Source organism: Dendrobates tinctorius, unplaced genomic scaffold (assembly GCF_039654945.1).
Source record: "Dendrobates tinctorius isolate UK_male_01 unplaced genomic scaffold, ASM3965494v1 ptg000138l, whole genome shotgun sequence".
NCBI classification, from domain to species: domain Eukaryota; kingdom Metazoa; phylum Chordata; class Amphibia; order Anura; family Dendrobatidae; genus Dendrobates; species Dendrobates tinctorius.
This window is the reverse complement of record NW_027361806.1, coordinates 15,430,001-15,453,665: the sequence shown is the minus strand read 5'-3', so window position 1 is coordinate 15,453,665 and position 23,665 is coordinate 15,430,001. Positions and strand designations below refer to the sequence as shown.

The 23,665-nt window shown below is 43.4% G+C and overlaps 1 protein-coding gene across 5 annotated transcripts in view; it reads left to right on the top strand.

Annotated features, from left to right (window-relative positions):
• The window catches only part of JAK1 (Janus kinase 1), a 127,606-nt gene that overhangs the window by 15,175 nt on the left and 88,766 nt on the right, over positions 1-23,665 (top strand). The window contains exon 1 of one of the 5 annotated variants that reach the window (XM_073544684.1): positions 1,334-1,665. The exons of 2 other annotated variants lie outside the window; for them this stretch is intronic. In XM_073544684.1, coding sequence (XP_073400785.1) covers positions 1,628-1,665 — 38 coding nt within the window. In that variant the 5' untranslated portion in view covers positions 1,334-1,627. Of the gene's footprint in view, positions 1-1,333; positions 1,666-14,358; positions 14,458-15,253; positions 15,275-23,665 lie in introns of those variants that run through there. 2 more of the 5 variants (XM_073544687.1, XM_073544688.1) reach the window with 2 other exon arrangements.

Genomic DNA, 23,665 nt, shown 5'->3' with positions numbered 1-23,665 from the left:
ATTTCTGCTGCTGCTGCTGCTGCTGCATCTCTTTGGCGGCTGTTGAATAAAGAGAAACAAAGGGCCAATGAATATCTTGATATTCCATGGCCCTAGTTTGGAGGAATGGGGGATTTGATAATTACCGTCTCTCATCTGCTGCTGGACTCCCCTCCTCAGCATGTTCCATTTGCTGCTCCATTTGGGGTGGTGCTGATGGTGCTGCTGCTGCAGATGTCTGCTGCCTTCTCCTGCTCCTGGTTCTTGGCTTGGGTGGCATGTTGGGTGTGGCTGAGGGTCCCATTGTCTTGCTTTTATATATCTCCTGTGGGCAGAGCTACTGAGCATGCTCAGACCCCACCGGATCCGGCGCATTGCGGCGCTCATAGGCTTTCATTGTGTGAAAAAGCCGGACGCGCCGGATCCTTCGCCGGAGACAAAAAAACGTTACAGTAGACGTTTTTTCCAGACGCCGGATCGCGACACATTGCCGGATCCGGCGAAAACCGGATGAAACGCATGGCCATCCGGCGCGATCCGGCGCAAATGCAAGTCAATGGGGGGGAAACCGGATCCGGCATTGCATTTCGCCGGATCCGGTTTCTGTCAAAAGCGCCGGATCGCGCCTGACGGCGAAAACCTGATGTGTGAAAGAGGCCTAACTTTGTAGCTTTTCAGGGGCAAAATAGCATGTTGTCAATGTGACACATCGGCCCGTAGGTGGCAGCGTTTTCCATCTGCCTTATAAAAGATACAAAGGCGACCTTTTAGGGTATGTGCACACGCTGCGGATTCCGCTGCGTTTCCGCAGCGTTTTTGGCCGCTGCGGACCCGCAGCAGTTTTAGCTGCGGTGTACAGTACCATTCAAATGAATGGTAAAAAAAAAAACGCTGTGTAGACGTTGCGGAAAAATCCGCGCGGATTTGCTGCGGTTTTGAAACCGCAGAAAGAAGTGACATGTCAATTCTTTCTGCGGAATCCGCAGCGGGTTCCTATCTCCACCATTGTGGAGATGGTGAATCCGCAGGACCAAACCGCAGTCAAAACTGCAGATAATCCGCAGGTCTTTTGACCTGCGGTTTATCTGCGGTTTTTGCAAAATCCGTGGGGATTAATCCGCAGCGGATTCCGCAGCGTCTGCACACACCCTTAGTTGTGATTGTGACTTTCTGCAGTAAATGGGTTTTCCCATTCAGATCTGCAGATTTTCTTTTGGCAGGAGAAGGAATACAGGAAAAAGGTACTATATATTAATAGTAATGTGTATAGAACGGTCATAGGATTTGGAAATATGCAGTGATGTAATTACTTATCTGATATGATTAAATAGCCTTTTTATTTTTTTTTTGTCAGACTCCTCGCACAAGGAATAAAGACTCCAGACGCACATTAGAAAAGTCAGCCAATTTCTGCAGGACTGCGAAAAATGTAATGTTTATGGGGGTCTTCCATATTTCGCATATACACCTCCAAGTGTTTTACTGACCTCCCATTTTGGATTTTACATTCATATACATTAATATGGAGTCGCTCTCTGCAGATATAACGGCGCCTGCTCTTCTGGGAAGGATTTCTACAACAGTTTGGAGGAGTCTGGGGGAATTTTTGCCCCTTCATGCAGAAGAGCATTTGTGAGGTCGGACCCTGATGTTGGGGAGAGGCCGGGCTCACAGTCTCCATTATAGGTGAGCGGGCTCTGTGCGGCCAGTCATATTCTTCCACCAATGACTTTATGGACCTTGTGCACTGGGCACAGTAATGGGGAACAGAAAAGTGTCTTCCCCAAACTTTTTCCATAGCTGGAAGCTACAATTGTCCATAATGTTGTCTATAGAAGAGGACAGACCTCCCTTGCTCTGCCCAATTATAGCCTGTGAGAGTGGTGGCGTGAGGTCAGTGGACACCTGTACGTCACCCTAAGGCCGGGATCACACATGCGAGAAACACGGCCAAGTCTATCATGTTAATACCCGGCACTGCCGACGGTACTCTGATCAGAGCGTGAGGCCGCATAGGAATATATGCAGCCGCACGCTCCGCTCCTGAGTGCTGGCGGCACTGCCGGGTATTAGCATGCGAGACTCCGCCGTGTTTCTCGCATGTGTGATCCTGGCCATATTCTCCTACTCTGATCTGTCGGTGCAGAGATTTCTCTTGCTGTTATTCCAATCTGTCATTGTTCTCCCAAATACTGGAACATGCAACGTTGAACAGCGCTGACATCCCAGTGTGTGTATATGTATGTATGTATGTGTGTGTGTGTGTGTGTGTGTGTGTGTATATATATTTATTCATCCCAAGACAGTCGTGGAGGGGTCCGAAGCACAATGCAGTTGATAATTCGTTGCAGACATTATGATAAGGGGGTGAGGGTGGGGAGACACACCAGTCATGACTGTAGGTTCCTGGTCTTGCCTCTCCCTCTCTCTCCTCTTCTGACCCAATAATGGTGGGAAGCTGAGTGTTGTGTTTCCGGACTATTGAGGATGCAGTCATACACTGGAGGATGCATAACATTATTTACAATCACTTAATGGAGATGTTGCAGAAGCACGGAGCACCCTTTCTGGATGGTATCTCTGGGCAATTCTCCATTTTCCCCTTACCGCAGTCCCTGGATTTTCATCTGGCTATCGTTTATTTACCTATCCGTCCAGACTTTGACAACTGTCGGACAGATGCCTCATGAGTGTAGGCTTAGGGTATGTGCACACGCTGCGGATCTGCAGCGGATTTGGCCCTGCAGAACCGCAGCAGTTCCACAGGCAGTGTACACTATAATGCTATCCTATGGGTTTTCAAATCCGCAGCATGTCAATTCTTTCTGCGGATTCCGCTGCGGTTTGACACCTGTTCCATTGTCCAGGTGTCAAACCGCAGGGGAAAACCACTGGCCAATCCGCAGGAAAACCGCAGGTCACTTTACCTGCGGTTTTACCTGCAGATCCGCACAGAAAAATCTGCAGCGTGTGCACGCAGCCTTAGGGTGTGTGCACATTGCGGATTTTTCCGCGCAGATTTGTCAAAATCTGCAGGTCAAATGACCTGCGGATTTACTGCGGATTAGCCTGCGGTTTTCCCCTGCGGTTTGACACCTGTCATGGAGCAGGTGTCAAACCGCTGCCGAATCCGCACAAAGAGTTGACATGCTGTGGATTTAAATCCGCGTGGAAAAATCTGCAACGTCTGCACAGCGTTTTTCATTTTACATAGACTAAAATGGTACTGCAGGGCCAAATCCGCTGCAGATCCGCAGCAGAATCCGCAACGTGAGCACACACCCTAAGATGCTGTGTGCACTTGGCTTGGATGCACCTGCTCAGCCATTCTGCAGACAGATCAGTTCCTCATTCTTCATTTCACATTTTAGGACCTCAAACAATTGCAAATAATGCAATCTCTGTGCTGTGCTCTCAGCTACAGAGTAATCAGTGCAATACATTTTTGGAAGAATCTGTAGTTCACATTTAAATGTTCCACCATTTTTAACAGATTTAAGGTACTGTCACACTTAGCGATGTACCAGCGATCCCGACTAGCGATATGACGCGGTCAGGATCGCTGGTACATCGCTAAGTGGTCGCTAGTGCGCTGCCACACAGGCAGATCTCACTAGCGATATCGCTGGGGACGGGGGTCGCTACTTGCCTGTCACACCAGGCGATCCTGCGTCCTCCCGCACGCGTCGCTCGTCGTCACAGCAGGAAGCGCCGCAGGAAGCTGCCAACGAGAAACGGCCCAGGACGTTCTCGAGCGATCAGCGATAACCAGCGGGGGAGTGGGTCGTAGGTAAGTATCAGACACAGCGATATCGCTATAACGTCACTAGTTATAGCGATATTGCTAGCGATATCGCTTAGTGTGACAGGCCCTTTAATTTCTTCCCCCTTTTACCCATAACTTTGCACACACAAGTTTTTTTTGTTTTTTTTTTAAGGAATCTCAGAAATCGGTCTCATGAGAGTCGACAATCTGTCCTTTTTCAAGTCCATTTCCGGTCTTCACAGGACGGCATCTTATTTAAAAACATCCTGAAATAATAAGATCCAGTTTCCATGAATTTTACCCTCCTTTTTAATACGATTAGCGCCATCGTCTTTACGACAAGCTGTTGCTCTTACACCCTGAGCTATTAATCCCGTCTCAATCAATAAGTTATGGGATTTCCAGGCTTTTAGGCAGTGAAGGAGCCTTGAGGATTCCACTTTCGGTAAATAACATATTTCCCTGCCCACATATACTTTTCTGGCAATTACGTCTTCCTGCAGATTTTCTCTGAAGCCGTGCACCGCCCCGATTGAGCTGTCCTGGATGTCGGGTCCTAGAACCCTGCTGCTGTAATCCAAGAAACGGTCCACTCACTGCAGCATATAATAATATAGCGGCGTTATAACGGGAGCCGCAGATATCGGTTACACCTAACGATATGTGTATATATTGGCAGCACTGAAGATGATGATCTTCATTTACTAAGGCAGGTTTAAAGGGTCTGTCTCATCTACTGTAATTAAATGGTTAAAATTGCAAAGTGCTTGTAAAAAAAAAAAAAAAAATGCAACTGCGTTATTTATAAAAACTATTCAAGATCGGCGGGATTTTTAAATCTATAGTTTACAGTTTATTGGCCACCTCTGCTAGACTGCAGAGGTGTCCAGTATTCTAGGCAGTCTCCTAGGCATGGAGTGCAGCGCTTACAAGCTTGTGATGGTGCGCTGAAACTGTGACCTGATGCTGCAGATGCCGCCTGCCCGCGCTTGCAGCATTGAAGGGAGCACAATTCGTGCCGGCGGCACAGTAATGCTGCTGCTTTGAAGTGTCAATCTTCAGGAGCACACCGCTCTCCTGGCTTTCTAGGTGTGCTGCAGAAGCTAGGCTCCTGCCGAGACAACTCCCCTTAAGATATACCATTGCCAGCCATATTTGGGTTGGATTTACTCATGGGGGCGCATGTTTATTAAATTATGACTTGATTTGCACCAAGTTTTTACTGTACCCTCTAAACTACGTCACTCCATACTTATCAAATATTCCAATTTAATTATTATTTTCGCTCCGATCACGCCAGTGCAGCTTTTTAAGCGTTTCACAATGTTAGATAAGAGGTGGATGGAAACCAATGCATGAAATGTTGTATGTTAATTTAGGTGTTTTGTGCAAATTGTGACTTTTTATGCAAATTGTGACTTTTTATGCATAGTGTAATTCACTGATCCATTTGGCCAAGGAATTTATGATAATGAAATTGACAAATTATTGAATAGCCTACATTGCAGCATGGTTTTTTGTTGTGTGTTTGTTTTTTGTTTTTTTTCAGAATACAGAATTCTCCATTTTTTTTTTTCTTCATATATTTTGCTTTATTTCTTTAAAATGGTAGAGAAACCTAAGTGCCTCTTAAAACTCTTGCAAAAATAGTGTAAACTTCTTTTAATAAGACCGATGCTACACTGCAATGTGTTGCATCACTGTAATTCTCAGACAACTAAAAACATTGCTCCAACTTTTGACTTGCTGTTGTGCAACTATTTTAGATCTGTTTAGCTGTTTCAAAAAAAACAAAAAAAAAAACAACACAAAAACGAATCCAACTCATCGCATGTCACTTGCAGTGAAATTTAAGACAAGCGCCGTGTGACTCGCAACCAGCATCAGAAAAATCTTGTTTACTGTACTGTAGGGGGGTGTCAGACTCAGGTACGGACTGAGGCGAAAATTCAACCCTGACATTTGAAATCACACAGGCCCATGTTGTCCCCGTCCTCAAGCACCAGATGGGGATATATTTCTAATATTACCCTGGATGGAGGAAAGGAAGATTTACTACAAGACCAATATTTCTAATGATACCTTGGTTACAACTCTTAACAGTATGGGTGTCTTGAGAACACTGATTCTGTTAACAACATAGCAGACAAGGTGGCCCACCATCAGACAGGCCCTTCTGGCTTTTGCCAGATGGCCAGTCCAGCCCTGGTCAGACGCCATCTACTTTCCAGCTGATACATCACAGCAAAGTTCTCAGATTGACCTGTGTCATGGCTAAAGTCGCCCTCTAGCCAGAGCCTAATGCATTGGAAACATTGTGATGACAGTGGGGAAAATAAGTATTTGATACACTGCTGATTTTGCAAGTTTTCCCACCTACAAAGAATGGAGAGGTCTATAATTTTTATCGTAGGTATATTTCAACAGAGAGGCAGAATCTTAAAAAAAGAACAAAACAATCATTGTATGATTTTTAAATAATTAAATTGCATTTTATTGCATGAAATTTGATCACCTACTAACCAGCAAGAATCCTGACTCTCACAAACCTGTTAGTTTTTCTTTAAGAAGCTTCCTACTCTGCACTCATAACCTGTATTAATTGTCCCTGTTTGATCACGTTACCTGTATAAAAGACACCTGTCCATACACTCAATCACACTCCAACCTCTCCACCATGGCCAAGACCCAAGAGCTATCTAAGGACATCAGGGACAAACTTGTAGACCTGTACAAGGCTGGGATGGGCTACAGGACAAAAAGGCAAGCAGCTTGGTGAGAAATCAACAACTAGTGGCACAATTATTAGAAAATGGAGGAAACAGAAGATGACTTTCAATATTCCTTGGTCTGGAGCTCCATGCAGGCTCTGGCCTCGTGGGGTAAGGATAATTCTGAGAAAGTTCAGGAATCAGACCAGAGCTACACGGTAAGACCTGGTCAATGACCTGAAGAGATCTAGGACCACAGCCTCACACATTACCGTTAGTAACACACTACACCATCATGCATTAAAATCCTGCAGGGCGCACAAGGTTCCCCTGCTCACCCCAGCACATGCCCAGGCCTGTTTGAAGTACGTCTATGACCATGTGGATGAATCAGAGGAGGCATGGGAGAAGGTCATGTAGTACATGAGCCAAAATAGAACTTTTTGGTGTCAACTCCAATCGCTATGTTTGGAGGAAGAAGACAGATGAGTACAACCCCAAGAACACCGTCCCAACTGTGAAGCATGGTGGGTGAAACATCATACTTTGGGGGTGCTTTTCTGCAAAGGGGACAGGATGGCTGCATCATATTGAAGGGAGGATGGACGGGGTTATGTATCGTGAGATTTTGGCAAACAACCTCCTTCCCTCAGTAAGAGCCTTGAAGATGGGTCCTGGCTGGGTCTTCCAGCATGATAATGACCCACACACACACAGCCAGGGTAATGAATCAGTGGCTCCACAAGAAGCAATCCAAGGTCCTGGAGTGGTCTAGCCAGTCTCTAGACCTGAACCCAACAGAGAATCTTTAGAGGGCCAAAATCCCTGCTGCAGTGTGTGCAAACCTGGTCAAAAACTACAGGAAACATCTGACCTCTGTAATTGCAAACAAATGTTTCTCTACCAAATATTAAGTTCTGTTTTTCTATTGTATCAAATACTTATTTCAAGTAATAAAATGGAAATTAATTATGCAAAAAACATACAATGTGATTTTCTGTTTTTTTATTTTTAGATTCTGTCTCTCACAGGTGAATTGTACCTACGAATAAATTACAGACCTCTCCAATCTTTGTAGGTGGGGAAACTTGCAAAATCAGCAGAGTATCAAAAACTTATTCTCCCCACAGTGTGTGTCAAAGTTGCAATAAGTTACTGCTCTCAATATGACCGCAATCATTATGTTGCCGAGTAAAGGTAATAGTCATCAACTAAATTACACCGCCTAAATCATTTATGCTTACCCAGAAATTTAGAAAATTCCTAATATTTGGAACAAATCCATGATAGCAAATAATTTTTACTTCTATAGCTCCAACTTATTACAATTCAGAGGGGATAGCATTAATTCTGCAACACATCCCATTCATTACTATGGGATTCTGCGGTATTGTACAATATGTTCTAGCTAAATGGTTTTATTAATAATAATTCCTATGCATTTAAATGGTTGCTGCTGTTTCCCCAAATTTTGCATAAATCAATAGTCCACGTGAATATAAGAAACTTTGTAGTGTATCTTAACAGAGAAGACTGCCTTTTTCCTCTTGTAAGCCATTTCTTCCATTCCTCTGTCTCCTGAACTCAATAATTACTCTGAAATACAGCTAAAATCCTCCATGGTGAAAGCAATACTGACTGTAAGGTCACTGAGGTATCGGGTTATACCCCCTATTATACTCTGAAGAGTGAGAAGTAAGTGAGAGACAGGGAGATTAGGCTGCATCTTCAAGCAACTGTTATATCCCACCGCAAACCTGGGTTCACAGCTACACTGCTCAGTATTACTATATAATTCCCTTCATGCTGCTGCTACATACAGGAGAGCAGGAAACCCTCCTCTGTGTGTGCTGTGTATGAGAGACGACATAGGAGTTAGTCTGCACCCACCAGCTCAGAGAAAACTGAGCTAAAGTCTGCATAGGAGAAAACTAGTGAAAATGCAGGATAGAAGCCATATAATGGCCAGAAACCGTGTTTTTCCTCATGTGCACACATGACAGCTAATTCTGAAAGTCACCTGAAATGACAGGTACACTTTAACCCCTTTACTACCTTGGACGTGTACGTGTCCCTGCCTCTGATGCTTGCTCCGGCGCTGAGCCAGCATCTTTCCTTGCACATGACAGCTGATTTGATCAGTTGTCATCTGCCTCTTTAACAGCCGTGGGTGGATTGAAGATCCACTTGCAGTCAATAAATGCCGTTGTCAATCTCTGACAGCGTCATTTAACACAATCTGGGAGGAAGCGCATCACAAGACCCACCTATCGTCACCCCTGGCACATGATCATGGGGCACTGATGGGTTGACATGACAGCTAGAGGTCTGTAATTGTAAACCTATCGTCATAGGAGATCATGACTTATGCTACACATAGCAGGGCTGAAGCCCTGCTCTTTGCAGCAGGTGAATAAATAAAACTAAAATCTAAAAGTTGAAATCATGCCCCCCCCCCCTTTTGCCCCATTCAAAATAAAACCATTAAAAAAATACAGATACTTGGTATCGCTGGATTCAGAAATGCCCAATCTATCAAAATATAAAATTAATTAGATCGGTTAACAGTGTAATAAGAAAAAAATATTTTTCTTTTTGGCAGCTGCAACATTGCAATAACAGGCAATCAAAACCTATCTACCCCAAAATGGTATTAAAGATGTCAGCTCAGTGTTCAAAAAATTAGCCATCACCCAACCCCAGATCCCAAAAAATGGAGACACTACGAGTCTTGGAAAATGGCGCCATAATATATATATATATATATATATATATATATTTTTTTTGTTTTCTTACAAATTTCAGATTTTTTTTCACAATTTAAATAAAAAAAAAACAGGTTTGATATCTGCGTACTCGTAATGACCTGGAGTATCATAGTGGCAGGTCAGTTTTAGCCTTTAGTGAGCATGGTAAATAAAAAATAAAAAAATTGTGATATTGTACTTTTTTGCAATTTGACTGCACTTATAATGTTTTTTTTTACATTTTCCAGTACACTATATGGTAAAATCAATGGTGTCATTCAAAAGTACAACTTATTGATACCAAAATAAAGTTAAGGGGAGCCAAAACGGAGAATTGCAAGGTGGTGAAGGGGTTACACCAGTGCAAAATAAAAATTCCTTTTTTTTTTTTTTTTTTTGTATTCTCACATAACTATAATATTACTAGTGTGTCGTAATAGTCTAATAGTCTCGGAGTCTCCATTGATTTAGGGAAAAAAAAACTGCCATATAGAAAATTGTGAAAAACAAACAAACCCTGACTCCACGTATATAACATATGCTGGAACCTACACTGATCTTTTGGCCAAATTTACACAGGTTTGTAACCCTTCGTCAGGGGTCCTCATTGTATTGTGAATCTGCAAACTGAAATCCAGATAAAATCTAGAAAAAAAAATAAAATAAACCCATGGGTTCACATTGCTACATATGTACATCAGTGATGTATCTCGCTGCTGTGTGAATGATATGGCGGTAAGCACTTGGTCCACCTTAAGCGCAGGGTGTGGGACGGGCGCCGCTGTTCGTTGTATTCCAAGCAGCAGCCCAGCCGTTTCCTGAAACTAATTGTGACCTAACATCGTCTGTACATGAGATGGCAGACGCTTCTATGAGCAGGAAATCCCCCCCAACTTCCCATCCTAAGCGTAACGCACAAGAAGACGTCTCTGTGCCCACGACCAGGAGCTGGAGATGTAACAATCCGATAATATAGTGATAATCCAGGGCCGGGACCTTCGGCGGCAATGAAATAACATTTTTATGTTGTTCCAATGAGACCGGATTTAAATAAACAAAATCCCCCTTTTTGCTGGTGTCTTAAGGGTGTGTGCACACGCTGCGGATTGGGGTGCGAATTCATCCGCGCAGATTTTGTAAAATCCGCAGGTGAAACCGCAGGTCAAAAGACCTGCGGTTTTACCTGCGGATTGCTCTGCGGTTTTGCCCTGCGGTTTTTCATCTCCTCAATGGAGGAGATGGCAAACCGCAGCAGAATCCGCAGAAAGAATTGACATCCGCAGATAATCCGCGCTGAAAATTCCGCACCGTCTGCACTGCGTTTTTTGATTCCCATAGGGAATAATGGTACTGTACACCGCAGCAAAAACTGCTGCGGGTCCGCAGCGGCCAAATCCGCTGCGGACCCGCAGCAAAATCCGCAGCGTGTGCACACAGCCTAAGGGTTCACGTGCCACGATGTAACATATGACGCGAACAAACCTCTCATGTCTCAGACACTATAAGTTCTTTTCAACGAAGCAAGGAAATGGCTAAAAACACCCACAAAATTGCAACCGGTTTATAAAATGTGCATGGTTTTTCGTACAAAATGTTGAAAGTAAAGTTGTGTATTTTATTCTCGTGTACAGCTGATATTCGCCGCGCCGTGTGCAGCTGAGTATTTATAGACTGGTTACATATGGAGTCGTGACTTCAGGCCAGAAAGCATTTTTATTTTAAGGACTAAACTTTGGCATTAATAATCTTTTAGGTCCGGATTGGGGACAAAAGTGACTGGCGCTGTGTAGATCAACACGGCTGGGGATGTGGTCACTGGCTGGGGAGTTTACTTCACTTCCCCTCCCATCATTAAAGTGCCCACGAGCAGAACAGTGGATGATTGGTCGTACATCTATCTTTTGGAAGATCGCCCTACTAACACGTCTAAATATGCACAAATGCACAACCTGCCTTGCAGATGTTGTGTGTTTTTGTGGGATTCTTTTACAAAAATGCAAATGTCTCCTCCTGGGATTATCGTAATAATATAATAATACTGTGAACTAGGGATGACCCAAATGAGAATTGAAATGTTGGGAAGTCGGTACAAGTATAAACTGTAGTTACATGATTGGCATTGTAGTGCTATGTTGTGCATTTTGCGAGTAAATATTTAGACTTAAATCCACAGACATCTTCCGCATCTACTCATGCGTTTCTGTCTGCATTTTATTGTTCTGGAAATGCTTGAAAATTTACAACAAAACCCAGATGGGTCCTTATCAAAATGAATAGATGAAATCTGCACCAAAAAAGTGCATTAAAGTCTGTGGATTTGAAAAAAAAAAGAAGCCAATTTCCATTCTGACTCTACACAAAAAAACCCCAAAAAACTGCATTGTATGGATGAGATGAAGTTCACGCCTCCACTTTGCTGGTGCTGTTAAAATAAGTGCGTTTTATGTGCATAAAATCCACGCAAAATGCGCAACGTGTGAGTACGTTCACATGTGGGGGATAAGTTTTCCATCTGTATTTGTAGATACTAAATCCGGTGCACATTTCAGTAGTAGCAGATCTCATCCACACGCTGCTGAAAAACTCTGGAAAGGAAATAAAGCTGCGGTGGGGATTTTAAATCCGGATCAGGTCAATTTAGGCTGCGGATTTTTACCTTGAATGTTGCCTTTTGCAATAAATATAAAAATGATCAAATGCTGAATTGTGATGAGATTTTAATCTGTACAAAAGGTGATCCATTTGTGGCAGTAGGTCGGGTGTCCTTGCACTAAAGAGGAGCCTTACCCCAAGTTTAAAAGTCAAGCATTTATATTCTCATGTAAATTAGGGGCTTGCAGCACTTTAGGCAATGCCTCATTGTCCAGAGGATTTTCATCTAAGGGCTCATACTCATTTGCGAGAGACTCGCATGAAAACCTGGCACTGCTGCTGGCACTCGGACCGGAACGTGCGGCTACATGTATTTCTATGCAGCCCGCACACTCCAGTCCCAGTGCTGGCGGCAGTGCCGGGTTTTCATGCGAGTCTCTCGCAAGTGAGTATGAACCCTAAGGCTGTGTGCACACGCTGCGGAATCCGCTGCGGATTCATCAGCGCGGATTTTGCAAAATCTGCAGATAAATCCGCAGGTCAAAAGACCTGCGGTTTATCTGCGGATTGGCCTGCGGTTTTGCCCTGCGGTTTCACCATCTCCACAATGGTGGAGATAGGAAACCGCTGCGGATTCCGCAGAAAGAATTGACATGTCAATTCTTTCTGCGGTTTCAAAACCGCAGGAAAACCGCGCGGAAAAATCCGCACCGTCTACACAGGGTTTTTTTTTTTTTCCATTTATTTGAATGGTACTGTAAAACTGCTGCGGGTCCGCAGCAGCCAAATCCGCTGCGGAACCGCAGCAGAATTCGCAGCTTGTGCACACAGCCTAACAGTTTTGATGGCGAGCTCAGCCCTCTGTTTCTTTGATTTGACAGGACCAAACTAACAACAAAACGGTGAAAAAGGGTTCTCTAGATTGTGCTGAAACGTCCACAGTGCTCCAAATAACTAATTTGCCTTTGAACATAAAGAATGCTTCCTCAAAATCCATCCAGTGAATTTTTAAACTAAAGACTGAACTGTTCTTCATGCAAGGATAACTATAAGGAACTGTCCTTACTTTGACATGGATTTCGGCGCTCCCTTCTTAACAATGGGAGTAATAAGCGTAAAGATACAAAAACATTAGATGAGAGTTTGCTGAACCTGCCTATTTTGGTGAAGCCAGCCAACCCTCCGATAGTATTGAGGTAAAGAAGGATCTGCAGTTGGAATTTCAATGCCTGATCCTAATTGTTTTCAGGGGAGATAAAGTGTCTAAAACACATGGTTCAGGTTTTTTACCAGCATTGCCTCTATGGGAGAATTTTTTTCAGACCAAACCTTTTACCCCCGGAGCCCCACATGACGGGCATTGTGGCTGTATCACACGTGTTGGGCTTAGATCCATCTCTCTACAAAATCGCAAATTCTTTTTGTATCTTTTAATAGGTTCTGTTTGTCTTACCATTTTATTATTTTTGTTATCTAATTCCAGCCGAACATTCAAAAGCTTTCACAATAATTCACTTTTTCAACAATCCCTCTAAAGAATTCCCTTATTAGAACAGATTTGTTTCCTGCAGTAGATCCACTGATTTTACCAGGGAGTATCACACATAATGGGCTTAGATGCATAGTCTATTTAATGTTAAATGCGGGTGATATAATCTGCATTTTGCAGTCTGGACAGTCTGTATGTCCGGCCGGCTCAGGAATGCTTGCATGCTACTGACTGTGCTAACAGCAAATTTACTTATGAAGACCAAGAATTTTGGCAGCATATTGATTCAACTTTATGCCAATTTAATGATTGTGTAATACTGAGAACAAGCAGTTTTGTTTTGTTTTTTTTTAAAACGTGACTTCCTCTCTGGAATATTTGAACAGATTTATTGTATTTTTGATGCATTTTGCAGTGGCATAACTAGAGTCTGATGGACCCCGGTGCAAGATTTAGACAGCCCCCCGCCACACACCCTATCCTGAATAAATATATTTATCCTCCATCTTGATATATGTCCCCAGTTCTGCCACTGTTCTTTAATGTATAGAAGAAAATATACTATTACACAAACCAGGTGCATACACAGAAGTCAAGGGGCTACATAGAAGTATAGTGCATCCCCATAGTCCTCCATATAATATAATGCGCAGCCCATAGTCATCCATGTAGTATAATGTACAGCCCATAACCTTCATATAATGTAATGCACAGCCCGTAGTCATCCGTGTACTATAATGCACCCAATAGTAGTCATCCGTAAAGACACACATCCAGTTGAAGTTTCTGCTGGCATTGGCTGGCCCCTCACCCTCTGGGCCCGATCACAGCTGTGACCGCGGTCTTTGCGTCTCAGGTATTTTGCAATAAAACTATAAAGTAAAATTTTTGTGTGAAACAATACTTTTTTTTTTCTTAGAATAACTCGTAGAATTGGCCATCAATATCAGATTTGTGAGTGTTCAATACTCTGCACCCCTTCTAATCAGCTGTTATCTGCTGCACTGGCTGGAAATATATGGAGCTGACTTCATGCATCGTTTCATGGTCGCTCCCAGGTGCTGCAGATTAGATCACATTCACTTGAAGATAAGTTGAAGTACCCTGGAGTGGCCACCATCTTTGATAGGTCATCAATAGGTTAGTCTTGGAGAACCCTTTTAAAAGAAGCAGGTTAGTATTTGTATTTTTTCTCACTGGTGTTGAATAAGGTAATGTTGGCTGAAAAAAAAAAACATATACTGTATATACACTTGTTTTCTTAGCTTATTCAATTGTTACTTTCTATCTGTAAATTCAAGGATTCCTTCTTCTCAGTCCTGGGAGATATATGTATTTGTGTTCTCAGAAAAGGAGTTTTGGTCACAAGAAGTTCCTATGTGATGAAATTGCATGGACTGTACTACTGAAGTTCTCCATTTTATGGTGGGACAGAAACTTGTCACAGTGACTGATGATTATGCAGCACCTGTCACACAACTGTAATGTCAGCTATCACAGCTCGGTCTTGCTGACTTAACTTATGATCTATTAGCTCCTTTATGTCCTCCCTGCAGGCAGAGATGGTACTGGCTCTTGCTGCCCATCTGATTTTGTGCTGAGGCATGCAATCTTAGAATTGGTGACAGCCTCAGCAGTCAGACCCATTTCAGTCTGAACATTCCCTGACTACGTGTGAGCGATATGCCATTACTTTGTGCAATAGGAATCCATTCTTTTAAATTTCCCTATAACCTGGCATGTGAGTATTTAGATGCCTCATTTCTGCTACTGATAATAGTACATTTTAACATCTGATGTCAGGAAATGATAGGAGTTGTATTTTCCTACAGGTTTAAGATCAGGAAAATCGAGTAAAAGAGGCACTACCACCCCCTTAGAGTGCAAATGTAACTTCATGCTGGGTGATGTAGTTCTGCAATAATTGAAGAAGCTCAAGTGCAAGATAAATTAGAAGACGCACTACACCTCCTTTTAATACAGCGTTCAGGTTTGTGCTATGAGTTGTAGCTTTCCAAAAGCTGATTCATGTTGGAGCTCAAGATGGTAGTAGACCATATGGATAAGTGTCATGCCTTTTACATCACTTCTTAGAGCATGCTTGGAGTTGTAGTTCTGCAAGAGCTGGAAACACCTAGATTTGGTACCAGGATTATAGATTTGTAAGCAGCACTAACCCTGCCTATGCATACAGCTGTCAGAGCATGCTGGGAGTTGTAGTTTTGCAAAAGCTACAGTGTTGTGGGTTGGGCTCGGTTATTGGGAGACATTTACAACCCCTGGCAAAAATTATGGAATCACCGACCTTGGAGGACGTTCATTCAGTTGTTTAATTTTGTAGAAAAAAAAAGCAGATAACAGACATGGCACAAAACTAAAGTCATTTCAAATGGCAACTTTCTGGCTTTAAGAAACACTAAAAGAAATCAAGAACAAAAAATGTGGTAGTCAGTAATGGTTTGTTTTTTTTTTAGGCCAAGCAGAGGGGGAAAATTATGGAATTGCTCAATTCTGTGGGAAAAAATTATGGAATCACCCTCTAAATTTTCATTCCCAAAGCTAGCACCTACATAAAATTAGATCTGCTCGTTAGTCTGCATCTAAAAAGGAGTGATCACACCTTGGAGAGCTGTTGCACCAAGTGGACTGACGTGAATCATGGCACCAACACGAGAGATGTCAATTGAAACAAAGGAGAGGATTATCAAACTCTTAAAAGAGGGTAAATCATCACGAAATGTTGCAAAAGATGTTAGTTATACACAGTCAGCTGTGTCTAAAATCTGGACCAAATACAAACAACATGAGAAGGTTGTTAAAGGCAAACAAACTGGTAGACCAAGGAAGACATCAAAGCATCAAGACCGGAAACTTACAGCAATAGGTCTCCAAAATAGGAAATGCGCAACAAAACAAATGAGGAACGAATGGAAGGAAACTGGAGTCGATGTTTGTGACCGAACTGTAAGAAACCACCTAAAGGAAATGGGATTTACATACAGAAAAGCTAAATGAAAGCCATCATTAACACCTGAACAGAAAAAATCAAGGTTACAATGAGCTAAGGAAAATCAATCGAGGACTGTGGATGACTGGATGAAAGTCATATTCAGTGATGAATTGCGAATCTGCATTGGGCAAGGTGATGATGCTGGAACTTTTGTTTGGTGCCGTTCCAATGAGATTTATAAAGATGACTGCCTGAAGAGAACATGCAAATTTCCACAGTCATTGATGATATATTGCTGCATGTCAGGTAAAAGGCACTGGGGAGATGGCTGTCATTACATCTTTCAATAAATGCACAAGTTTTTGCTGACATTTTGGACACTTTTCTTATCCCATCAATTGAAAGGATGTTTGGGGATGATGAAATCATTTTTCAAGACGATAATGCATCCTGCCATAGAGCAAACACTATGCAAACATTCCTTGATAAAGACACATAAGGTCTATGTCATGGCCTGCAAATAGTCCGGATCTCAATCCAATTGAAAATCTTTGGAAGTTGAAGAAAATGGTCCATGACAAGGCTCCAACCTGCAAAGCTGATCTGGCAACAGCAATCCGAGAAAGTTGGAGCCAGAGTGAAGGAGAGTGCTGTGTGACACTCATTAAGTCCATGCCTCAGAGACTGCAAGCTGTTAGAAAAGCCAGAGGTGGTGCAACAAAATACTAGTGATGTGTTGGAGTGTTTTTGTGTTTTTTCATGATTCCATAATTTTTTCCCACAGAATTGAGTGACTCCATTATTTTTCCCCTCTGCTTGGTCTAAAAAAGTCACCATTACTGACTACCACATTTTTTGTTCTTTATTTCTTTTAGTGTTTCTTAAAGCCAGAAAGTTGCCATTTGAATTGACTTTAGTTTTGTGTCATGTCTGTGATCTGCTTTTTTACTACAAAATTAAAAACTGAATGAACATCCTCCAAGGCCGATGATTCCATAATTTTTGCCAGGGGTTGTATTCTATCAGTTTGATGATTGGGATGGAGGATGAGAAGCCTCGTCTCATTGTGTTTTTCACTCTGTAGACCTGAGTGATCAGAATTTGCCGGCCGTCACCTTTCCTCTGATCATGGCTCTGTGCATTTACCATAGCAACATCCTTCCTGCCGTGGTTTGTACAGAACTCTGAGTACTCAGCCCCGAGACGTGAACAATATGTTTACAACTACAGACGCGGCCTGAGAGCAGCCATCGTCCTGCACCGCGCTCTGACTGCACCTACCAGCACAACAATCGCTTTATTTAAAGGGATAATCTAATAGTCAGGGAACTAAGCGTTAAGACCGGCGAGACGTTCTGTACCCGACGTGCAGTCTCCTGGGGAACGGGGATGGATGAGTTCAGGTGGGAAAGTTCACACAACAGAAGAGTAATATGGAAATGGCGGAGGCCTGAAGGGAATCTGCAAAGCAAGAGCAACATGAGTGTGTCCTCTCCGACTGCAAGAACATGAGACCTCTGTCTTCACCCTAATAACTGTGTGAGGAAGAGTGATGTCACAGTAGAGGGATAAGGCACACACTAATGTTGCAATAGAGGGATAAGGCACATGGAAATGTCGCAGTAAAGCGATAAGGCACACAGTAATGTTGCAGTAGAGGGATAAGGCACACAGTAATGTCGCAGTAGAGGTGTAAGGCACACAGTAATGTTGCAATAGAGGGATAAGGCACATGGAAATGTCGCAGTAGAGAGATAAGGCACACAGTAATGACGCAGTAGAGGGATAAGGCACACAGTAATGTCACAGTAGAGGGATAAGGCACACAGTAATGTTGCAATGGAGGGATAAGGCACATGGAAATGTCGCAGTAGAGGGATAAGATACACAGTAATGTTGCAATAGAAGGATAAGGCACACAGAAATGTCATAGTAGAGGGATAATGCACACAGTAATGACGCAGTAGAGGGATAATGCACACAGTAATACCACAGTAGAGGGATAAGGCACACAATTATGTTGTAGTACAGGGATAATGCATGCGCCATGTGACAGTAGAGAGATAAAACACCCACCAATGTCGGAGTACAAGGATAATGCACACGGCAATATCAATAATTTCAGAACTTTTTCCTTTTTCCATTCATATACAGTGAGGGAAAATGCAGTAAGCATTTGATACACCGCCAATTATCTAAGTTTTTCCACCTACATAGAGTGGAGATGTCTGTAATTTTATTGTAGGTGCACTTCAACTGTGAGAGACAGAATCTTAAAAAAAAAAAAAAATCCATAAAATCATTTCACATAATTTGCATTTTATTGCATGAAATATTTGATACAAAGGGAAAACAGAACTTAATATTTGGTACAGAAACCTTTCTTTGCAATTACAGAGGTCAGACGTTTCCTGTAGTTCTTGACCAGGTTTGCACACACTGCAGCAGGGATTTTGGCCCCCTCCTTTATACGGATCTTCTTCAGATCTATCAGGTTTCGGGGCTGTCGCTGGGCAACATTGAGTTTTCGCTCACTCCAAAGTTTTTCTATTGGGTTCAGGTCTGGAGACTGGCTAGGCCACTGCAGGACCTTGAAATGCTTCTTACGGAACCACTCCTTAGTTGCCCTGGCTGTGTGTGGGTTATTGTCTTGATGGAAGACCCAGCCATAACCCATCTTCAATGCTGTTACTGAGGGAAGGTGTTGTGAATTCTCTTTCTGGCCTCCCTCTGGTTATTACTGAAGGTAGTGGAGCTGATCAGATTGACAGAGAGGTTGCAAGTTCTCTTTCTGGGCTCCCTCTGGTGGTTACTGGAGGTAGTGGAGCTGATCTGATTGACAGAGGCTTGCCACCTGATAATGAGGATGACGATTGGAGATCTGGGGTTTCAGATTGGGATTTAAGATAGCTGACTCCCTCTATCCCTGCTGGTGATTTTCTTCCTGTGCCTTCTGAGGTCTGATGTCTCCTGCTCTGTCCCTGCATGGTTCAGCTAAGTGGCTTATTTTCTTTTCTGTTTGCATTTGACCTGGTTTTGTCTATCTCTGCTTTGTGCGGGTCAGCCAGCTCCGGCTGGGGCTGTGCTGAATCACTGCCCATATGTTACTGCTTGTGCCAGTTTGTTTTGTCCCCTGTTGTATTGGTCTCTTTTTGCTTTGCTTTCAGAATATACCAGAGTGCTGATATAGTGGGGGCGAAGTCGTGCGACTTCAGTGTTTTTTGTGCATCAGACGTGTTGGACTTTTTGCAGTGTTTTTTGCATGATTGCAGACAGTGTCCTTCCTTTCCTGTCCTGTCTAGTCAGTGTGGGCCCCATCATTTCCTCAGTCTATTTTCCTGCCTGCGTTTGTGTTTTCATCTTGTCTCACCGACAATATACATTTGGGGGCAATCTATTCCTTTGGGGTCTGCTCCGGGGCAGATTAGATTTCCCCTTTCTTGCTTTAGGCTTAGTTAGCTCTCCGGCTGTGCCGAGGCATCTAGGATCATCGTAGGTACGCTCCACGGCTACTGCTAGTTGTGTGGATAGGATCAGGGGTCTGCAATCCACTTAGTTACCAACCTCTCTGGTTTTCTGTGGCTTAGCCTGGGCCTGCTATCCTCAGTGACCCATTCATAACAGGAAGGAGGTTGTTTGCCAAAATCTTGCGATACATGACCCCATTCATCCTGCCCTTTTCAAAAAAAAAACCAAAGTATGTTTCCCCCACCATGCTTCATGGTTGGGACGGTGTTCTTGAGGTTGTACTCATCCTTCTTCCTCCAAACACAGCGAGTGTAGTTGATATTTTGGTCTCATCTGACCACATAACCTTGTCCCATGCCTCCTCTGGATCATCCAGATGGTCATTGGTGAACTTAAAATGGGCCTAAACATGTGCTGGCGTGAGCAGGGGGACCTTGCATGCCCTGCAAGATTATAATACATGACGGCGTAGTGTGTTACTGATGTTTGAGACTGTGGTCCCAGCTCTCTTCAGGTCATTGACAAGGTCCACCCGTGTAGTTCTGAGCTGAATCCTGAAATTTCTCAGAATCGTCCTTGCCCCATGAGGCGAGGTCTTTTTGTTTTGTTTTTGTTTTTTTTTTTAAAGATATTGTGGCTCACAGTTTACGTGTATCTATCATACAAATTACAGACCTCTCCATTCTTTGTGGGTGGGAAAACTTGCAAAATCAGCAGTGTGTCAAATACTTATTTTCTGCACTGTATAATATGTTCAATTCAGTTGAAAATATACTGAAATCTTTTTGGGTAGAAAAACAAAAGAAAAATATCTACAGTATAATAACCTGATATTTGGAACTTTTCGTAATTCCCTCCACTTCGACAAAAGCCTCAGTTTTAGCAGCAAAAAGATGGCTCCAATGCACAATGCTGCCTCCAATATGCTGCACTGTAGGTATGGTGATATTTTGTTGCTGTGCAGTGTTGGCTTTGCACCTTTTGGAATTCTGACCAAAAACTTCCTCTTTGGTCTCATCAAACCATAAGACATTTTGCCTCATGCTTTTGGCAGACATGATGTAGATTTTGCAAAACCTAGCCGGGCTTGGAAGTACAAGTATCTGTCTTTCCACCCTACCCCACAGGCCAGACATATGAAAAATATGGGAGATTGTTGTCACGTGCAGTACACAACCAGTACTTGATGGAAATTCCTACAGCTCCTTTAATGTTACTGTAGGCCTCCTTTTACCAATTTTGTTTCTGGTCTTTTCATCAATTTTTGAGGGTCGTCCAATTTTAGGTAATATCACTGTTGTGCCAAATTTAAGGCACTACTTGATATCTTCACAGTTCTCCATGGTAGATGTAATGCCTTGGAATTTTTTGGGGAATTCTTCTCCTGCCTGACAACTTTCAAGAATGAGACCCCCCCCCCCCCCCTTTGCTGTGTTGTAAGCTGTTTATGGCTTGTTCTGCAAAATACAAGAAAATGTCAGGGAAAATCCTCCTAAACCAGCAACATTTTCTCTGTGGTTAATCAGAATCACTGTAAATGATCACAGACGTGCACTGACTACTATGTAACATGGGAGTAAATGTGACTGGCTGATTCTAAACACAACCTCATCCCCAATTACAAGAGGGTGTTCACACTTATGCAGCCACAAAATTTTAGTTTTATTTTCCATCTCAAAATGGTTAAGAGCTTATTTCTCAATAGATTTGTACAGATTATGGGCGATATTACAGGTGGAAAGAGTTCAGAAATAATTCTTCTTGGTAGGATTCTTTTAACGGGGGTGTAGACGATCTTTCATGATAGAAGCTTAGATATATCATCAGCTATCAGAAACTATTTTAGTATAACATTCAGTATCATGACATGATCGTGGCTTTAGTCCGGGAAGAAGTGTTAACTTTTTGTTACATCTGGGAAGTCCATAATTTATTACTGTAAGAAAAGAAGAATGACAAAGGCCATTACTGGTAATGAGAGAGATGCAGCTCATTGTGTGCAGGAGGAGGCGCAGCGCGGAGCTTTCCTCCATGTGTGTGCCTCAGTCTGGATAGAAAGACCTGCTGCCTGGTCATTACAGGGTTAACATCCAATAGAAAGTCTTCCTCTTCCCAGAGTTCCTTCATCGCTCATCTCCGGTCAATACAAAGGAGTTTACAGGCCGGGCTTCAGAGGAGACGTTCTGCTGTATCTAGCTAGTATGGGCCATTGCAGTCTAGTATGGGCCATTGCAGGCTCATGTCTCAGGGCAACAAAAAAAAAATAATGGGAAAAAAAAAAAGTAAAAACATGAAAAAGATTCTCACAATTAAGATATCCAGATGTAAAGATTAATTTTTCTAAAAAAAAAATATATATACATATATGTATGTGTGTGTATCACGAAGCATCTTTCATTTCACCAGAGCTGTTCAAAAGAAGCTGAGCTGTGATTGCTTGCTGTGAGCAACAGTTTTCCTTGCAACCAATCACTAAGCATCTCTCATTTCACCAGAGCTGGTTAAAAGAAGCTGAGCTGTGATTGGTTGCTATGAGCAAGTTTTCCCACTTGACAACACCTCAGCAGACACTGACATGGTGGGAGAAATCTAGCATCCCCGGGAGCATAAGCTCCAGCCATCGTCTGCCCCCCAGAAAGGAGCAGAGAGCACATGACAGAAATGATTCCCCCCCCTCCCTGCCCATATCCCCATCTCACATCCTCCATCTCATAGTCACATCTTCCCTCTTAAAGGGATCATTGGTATGGAAGTCAGAGCAAATCCATCCAGTGCTTTGGTACTGACCCCAGGCTCTCTTAAAGAGATCCCCAGTATGGAAGTTAGGACCGTTCCACTCAGCTCTGTGGTTCTGACCCCAGGGTCTCTTAAAGGAATCATTGGTATGGAAGTTAGGGCAAATCCACTCTGTGCTTTGGTACTGACCCCAGGACCTTCTTAAAGGGATCTCTGGTATGAAAGTCAGGGCAAATCCATCCAGCGCTCTGGTTCCAACCCCAGGCCTCTCTTAAAGGGATCCCCGGAATGGAAGTCAGGGCAATTGCCTTCAAATGCTCTGGTACTGACCCCAGGCTCTCTTAAAGGGATCTCCTGTATGGAAGTTAGGGCAAATCCCCCTCAGCGCTCTGATTCTGACCCCAGGGTTCTATTAAAGGGATCATTGGTGTGATGCAAGTCAGGGCAAATCCACTCAGCGCTCTGGTTCTGACCCAAGGCCCCTCTTAAAGGGTTCCCCGGTATGGAAGTGAAGGCAAATCCACTCTGCGCTTTGGTACTGACCCCAGGCCTCTCTTAAAGGGATCTCCGGTATGGAAGTTAGGGTAAATCCCTCAGCGCTCTGATTCTCACCCCAGGCTTCTATTAAAGGGATCATTGGTATGGAAATCAGGGCAAATCCACTCAGCGCTCTGGTTCTGACACCAGGCCTTTCTTAAAGGGATCCCTGGTATGGAAGTTAGAACCGTTCCCCTCAGTGCTCTGGTTCTGACCCCAGGCTGACGGGATGATGTGGGATCTTAGGGGTAGTAGTCCGGTGGCTCTGGCTGACGGGATGATGTGGGATATTAGGGGTAGTAGTCCGGTGGCTCTGGCTGATGGGATGATGTGGGATATTAGGGGTAGTAGTTCGGTGGCTCTGGCTGACGGGATGATGTGGGATATTAGGGGTAGTAGTCCGGTGGCTCTGGCTGACGGGATGATGTGGGATATTAGGGGTAGTAGTCCGGTGGCTCTGGCTGACGGGATGATGTGGGATCTTAGGGGTAGTAGTCCGGTGGCTCTGGCTGACGGGATGATGTGGGATATTAGGGGTAGTAGTCCGGTGGCTCTGGCTGACGGGATGATGTGGGATATTAGGGGTAGTAGTCCGGTGGCTCTGGCTGACGGGATGATGTGGGATATTAGGGGTAGTAGTCCGGTGGCTCTGGCTGATCGGATGATGTGGGATATTAGGGGTAGTAGTCC